General features: G+C 41.1%; 1 protein-coding gene across 3 annotated transcripts in view; it reads left to right on the top strand.

Annotated features, from left to right (window-relative positions):
- The first annotated feature begins 1,674 nt into the window (after positions 1-1,674).
- Positions 1,675-6,441, top strand: part of dlgap2a (discs, large (Drosophila) homolog-associated protein 2a) — a 165,965-nt gene continuing 161,198 nt past the window's right edge. The window contains exon 1 of one of the 3 annotated variants that reach the window (XM_053237488.1): positions 1,675-2,190. In XM_053237488.1, coding sequence (XP_053093463.1) covers positions 2,123-2,190 — 68 coding nt within the window. In that variant the 5' untranslated portion in view covers positions 1,675-2,122. The remainder of the gene's footprint in view (positions 2,191-6,441) is intronic. The other 2 variants (XM_053237489.1, XM_026944198.3) reach the window with 2 other exon arrangements.

Raw genomic sequence — 6,441 nt, 5'->3', positions numbered from 1 at the left:
CCAAGTTTTCCGACATCTTCAGGACAGAAGAGTTTACGCTTCCCGGTTTCTTGGGAACATGACAAGCTGCGTTTTTTTTGTCATTAACTTCATTAAGAGAGAGAAAAAAGAAAAAAAGAGAGGTTATTGAGGGAATAACTGTTTATAGCTGCTGTAATGTTACACTACAACATGCAGCAACATTAAATGTAACTATAAACAGATAAAAAGTAAGAGGAATAAAACACTTCGGAACATGCTGTTGCAGAAAAAGAATCCACTTTGGCGTAGAAACTGTAACTGCACTCCATCACACATACACTGTCACTGATTGTTTTCCTATAACATCACACCCCGCACTGTACTCGATCATTAGTAGGTCACATGACCACTACTGATGTAGGCTGTACCTGTGTTATTAACTCAACAACTTACCTACAAACCCCCGTCTTTTCTTCAACACGTCCTTTTAAAAGTCGTCTATATTTTATTGCTTGGTTTGGTTTCGGCGGAAGACAAAAAGAGCAAGTGCTTCCTAAAAAAAAGAAAAGAAAAGAAAATCTCTCATCCCTCAGGATATAATGAATGTTTATAACAGGTGATATATTACCTGGGATTATTTTACTGCTCATTTTATCGCAGGGATAATACAGTGTGATGGAACGCACGGTTCATAAAGAAGAATTCAAACAATTCAGACAATGTGAGAGTGTTGTTGTGTCATAAAACATACGAGCCAATCATGTTCTAGCATGCAAATGTAGGCCAGCCCATACCCTAGCTGCCAGTTCTCTTATTGTTATATTGATGATATACTGATGTACAGGGTGTCTGAAAAGTCAGGAACCAATGAGAGTACCAAGAAGCACTATCTCTACTCTTTTATCCAATGTTACCGCCATTTTTCACCTGTAAGGAAAAAGTAAATATAAAAATACAGTGTAAATAAATAATAAATACAAAATCATAATTTAGTATATTTAGTTTACCTCCCATTGCTTCCTGTCTTTTCAGAATCCTGTATATTCATTTAGTATTTTTTTTTTTACAGATTTATTGGTTTATTTGTGTGGAAACTATTACGGCAAGCAATTTAAAGGTGCAATAGTCGATTTTTTTTATTCCTTAATTAAAAAATGGTTTAATCCATAGCTTTAGTAAAAGTGTATAAAGAAAACCTGTTTGGAAAACTGCTGTCTGGTCTGGAATGCTTGTTTGTGTTCGGATGCGCCTGGGGGCGGAGCTTCCTGAACATGGGTGGGAATAGGGAGTTTAAAAAAAAACATTCAGATGTCAAACCAACCAAAGTTACAGAGCTAATCTTGAAAAAAAGACAAATTTTACCTAATGCACCTTTAATATTTCCAAACTGAAAGCTCGAACTGTGTGTAATTTCAAATGGCTGTTTCATTAGTTACAGAATGAACAACACAAAGCAATTTCAGTTTATAAGCGTTTCATTTGCCTGTAGGAGAAAAAGCTGGAGAGAACGCTCATTTTAAAAATATTTGAGTTGTAATATGTTCAAATATCCTCACCTATGGTTTGTTTTTTCAAATTGTGATGTCATGTATATATTGAAATGTGTGTGTTAATTGTTGCTTCCTATTGACCAGATTGATTAATACCAGATCTGTCATGTGTTATCATCACTATTTCTTTCAGCACTCATTATTTACCTTATATTACTGTAATGTTTTTTGAAGACTATATTATTTTTTATAATTCTAGCAATGAGAATGGAGAAAGAGAGAAAGAGGAGAGGTTCATGTTTGCAGTGTGTTACTCCAGCTCCAGGTTTTCAGCCTGCCTGTGCATCCGTAGATGAGTCCCACCGCGTGCGTGTGTGTGTGTGTGTGTGTGTGCGGGCGCGCGCGTGTGTGTGTGTGTATACACGCTCCGCTCTGCTCTGCTGCAGTGGAGCCTCAGACGCCGAGCCGATAGCTACTCCTCCACGGAGGGCGCCGCATCCTCCCGCGTTTTCCTTTTTTTTTTTTTTTTGCTTTCCGTTTCTTTCTCGCTTGCTCTTGGGAAAAAAAGAATAAAAGGGGGAGGTCCTGGATGATAGAGGGAAGATTGCAGAAAGAGAAAAGGAGCTTTAAATCAAAATAGGGAGAGAGAAAGAGAGAATCCATCCACACCCATGTCTAGCATTGAAACGGAGAAACGCGAACGGACCCACATGTTACCCCTGCTGAACTCCGCTCACAGGTGAGTCGCCGCTGGAGGTTTCTTCCTTCCTTCTGTTTTCTCCTCATCTCCCACAGCTGGAGCTCTCTCTCTCTCTCTCTCTCTCTCACTCTCTTTCTGTATGTCTCTCTCTGTATGTCTCACTTATTGTACTTCCTTTGCACTCATGTCAAACAGGTACACGACTTGTTAGTGTCAGGAAGCAGGGTGACGTTTTTAGTATTTTTATTTTTTAAGATGCAGCGCTCGTGATTCTGAGTGGAACTGCGGAGACGTGAAGTGTGTCGAAACACTGCTGAAATTTGTGAACTTGGTCATCGTTAGTCTTCGAATCGTGCTTTCGGAGGAGCTGGCGATTTCTGAGAACAACGTGTGAACTTTGGCGGAAGATGCTCTACTGTTTAGCAGTGGTGGAAAAGCGAGACTGTGTAAAAAAAAAAAAAAAAAAAAAAGAAAAAAGAAAAGAAAAAGTGACTGTGGTTCCCGACGCAGGGATTTCGGCGTGAGTGGGTGGGCAAATCGATTCGGCCATTGTGTACCATCACTTTGATTTATACTCTACTTATTTTAACAGTGGTTACAGTATGTGCTGGCACTCTGCCTGTGTGTGTGTGTGTGTGTGTGTGTGTTGAAGTAGTCCATGCTTTATCTTATAGTATGATTGTGAGAAGGAGCACTGCAGGTCTAAACACTTGCTCTCTCTCCGCAGTGCATCCTCCCCTCTCCTCGTCTCTCTCTCTCTCTCTCTCTCTCTCTCTCACACACACACACACACACACACACACACACGCAGGGTATTAAACTGCCCCTCTGACAGAGCGTGATCAGTGGAGGCATGACGACAGTGCTTTCCGGGAGAATCCCAATTCATATATGCGCGTCCTCTCTGTCACCTGCATCACTTCTTGTCACTTCTTCCTCAAATGCACTGAGTGTGTTCACTCACTGACTGATTGCTGATTTATAAGAAAGTTGGCAAGAAAGCTTTCTTCCTCGTCGACAGATAAGAGCCCTTTGCCTGAAACAGTTTCATTTGTCTCTCTAAAGGATTTACACCGTTGGAACTTTGTACATCAGCATTTCCATCCTCCAGAGTCTATTAAAGGTCCTCACACTCTGACTTTACTTATACCCGCACGAGTTTTAGGTTAAACTCAGCAATTACGGGTTCTGTGCTACTGTCCAGAAGGTTGTCAGTTCAAATCCAGAGAGCCCATAAGCACGACTCTTAATCCAGCTTTATGGTTGGATTGAATTCTGCCTCGCTTGAACATTTCTTTGGATATAAACACCTGCCAGATATTTCAGACCAGGGGTCTTCACTTGGCTGAAGTATTTCAATAGATCGAACTGAGCACTTGAAAAAAATACTGCAGCAAAAATAAAATCAGTGTATGGGTGGAAAAAATGGTTGTAGTTCAGGGACTCAAGTTTTCTAATCACTAACCAGCTTCTATAGCAGATCCTCTGTTACAGTTTATCCAATCAAGTGCATTTATGTAAATTATTTAGCTGAAGGCAGCTCATCTAGAAAGTGAACAGTTTTCACAGACTTTCACCGATTTAATTTACCCTCTCGGCTTATTAAAAAGACAACAAAAACAGAATTTTTGAAGACAGACTGATAAGCGTGCGTTTATTCTTCCTGCTTAATATCCATAATGTTAATCAAAAGTAACTTGCAGCACAAGCGCAAAACAAAAAATAACCACTTCAAACTGATGTCCTTTTTATAGCTATAAACTCTTCACTACTGATTAAGCATTAAAAGCTCTCTATTGTCACCACTCATGCTAGTCACTTTGTAACTCAGGAATTTTTATAACTGGAACTTCACAGATTTTAGTTGAATACGCCTGCATTAGACAGCCTGGCATGTCCGATGACAAAGAAAAGCTCTTTAAAAATGGAGTCATTAGAATGAAAACCTGGTCATTGTCCTTCTCCTTGTCCTTCCTACACAAGAGAACAGTAGGAGCCGGAGAAGGAGCCTTGTCCTAGTAGCGCCATTCAGAAAAACGCCATTCAATTTTCTTCTTCAGCTCCATTAGACAGTGCGAAGTATCATGGCATGAATTACATTTCACATGACTTACATTTTTTTAACCAGTGGGGTAGTGGTGGCTCAGCGTTTAGGGCTCTTGATTACTGATTGTGAGGTTGAATTCCAGTACTACTGTCGCAACACCTTTAACCCTCATCCGCTCAGCTGAATTGGATAAAAGCGGCACCAAATGGGTGTATGTAAATGTAAAACAAAGAAATGTAGGTCTTGGATCCTCTGTTCAGCACTGTTTGACGTTTTTCTCTGCTTCTGACGTACCTTAAGCAAATGATCAGATAATTATCAAGGCTCTGAATGAGTTAGAGCAGGTGTGAAAGAGCTTTAAAAGGGTGTGTAATACGAAAAACTCCCCAACTGTGCAGCTCAGTGGGTCTCCAGGATCTGAGTTAAGAATTCCTCCTATTTTCACATTATTTTCTCATACGTTTAATGAAGTGTAAAAGATGTTTTGGAGCCCAGGGGTGGGCCCGAGAACCGATCACTGGTCCTCCTGAAAATGCTGACAGCGGTTCGGTCCACATCAGGTGTGGAAGCTATGTAACCTACTGGTCAGGTTACTTCCTGCTTCAGGTTTTGTGATGGAGGGGAAAAGGGTTGTTATTGTTCAGACGAGGGGAAGAAATGCCTACACAGATGCATAAAACCAGCTTTTTATAGGACTGGAGCTCTGTAATTAGCTCAGCTTTGTGGTGAGAATGCTTGCACTGAGAACATCACACCCACGTGCCATGCCGGCCTGAGAGGCTAAAAATCTTCTTAAAAGAGTATTCCTGCACAGTGATGTGCCATGCATCCTGTTCTTCACTGCTTGATAAACATAGTCCCTGCTATTTTGTAACCCTGTGTTGCAAAAGTGACATGAATTGCACAATCAAGCCAGAAGGAATTCTTCTATGTGAAAGCAAACGGGAGATTATGTGCCCCGCCCCCAAACGAGCACAGAATGGTTCCTGGGTGCGACCTCAGTGTGAAAACGCTCTCAGTGTTCTCCCTGGATTGTGTTTGAGTATAACGATGGGCTCTCGTGAGTTTTAATGAGTTTTATATGAAGTGACTGATCCAACTATATATCCTGTGAGGGATAAAAGCCAAACAGTTGCTCCGGAAGTCTACAGAAGTCCAGGAACTTCCTTCTTGTTACTGGTAGAGAACTTTGAACATTGAGCCACCGCTGCCTCACATGTGTACAGTGGTAAATGAGTGTATATGTGCAGCTATAGGGTTTCTACATAAGTGTGTAATAAGTCTGTCATTAGCATGATCTGTGTGTGTGTATGTTACACGTACTATTTGAGAGCAGTTATATTGTTGTTGAGTCAAAAATAATAGTGTGTGTACCCTGAATCTGCACATTAACCTTTCTATGATTAGCTGCACTTCACTGCGAACGCTGATGAGCATCTACGCTTTTCCCCAACATAATGAAAATGCTAATCAAAGAAAACCATAAATTAATCAAACGCAAACAACAACTGACCCGGCTCGGCTACGAGGCGCTCATTAATTCATCGGGGTAGAAAAAACCCTGCTCTACACTAAAAATAGCACCGTTAGAGTAAATGTCAGTTAGCACAGATCAGATTAGCATGTGTTAGCTCTATGGGTTAGTTCACTTGTCATACATACTGTAGGTTTTGACCTAAATATGAACTTGATGTCTTTCCTCACTTACAGCGATGCATGCAATCACAATTTTTTGACTTAGCATAGCATTAGCGTAGGACACAGCTCAGATTGATTACATCTCGGGAGGTGAAACAGGAGTGTGTCTGGGTCTGTGTGTGTGTGTGTGTGTGTGTGTGTGAGACAGCCAAACATGAAAATGTGTGCACACGTCAAACACATTATGTTCTGTGCTTAAGGCTGACGTCTGCTGTCGCTTTGCTCAGCGCTAATCACGGCCGTGTGTTGACCCAGTGCTGATGAGTTAGCATTCGGCTTGTTCGGCTGTATACTCTGTGCTCCTGTAGTCATGTTAAGATGATTGAATTTTCCCAGGTCACGACCTCAAAAGACTGATTAAATGTATCTGTTTGTCATCGTCTGCACGGGTCAACTGTTTTGATTAGCGCTCACTTAAGCCGTCAGTCAAATTCCAGAGGGTCAGTGAGTGGAGTCTGAGTTCTGACTCTTCCAATAAAATCTTTTGATGTATTGGAAATGAAATGGATTGGATTGAACTTTTAGCCGTTGAGTTAAATGCGCCG

The sequence above is a fragment of the Pangasianodon hypophthalmus genome, chromosome 10, assembly GCF_027358585.1.
Source record: "Pangasianodon hypophthalmus isolate fPanHyp1 chromosome 10, fPanHyp1.pri, whole genome shotgun sequence".
NCBI classification, from domain to species: domain Eukaryota; kingdom Metazoa; phylum Chordata; class Actinopteri; order Siluriformes; family Pangasiidae; genus Pangasianodon; species Pangasianodon hypophthalmus.
The sequence above is the reverse complement of the archived record's forward strand: the minus strand, read 5'-3'. Positions and strand labels throughout refer to the sequence as shown.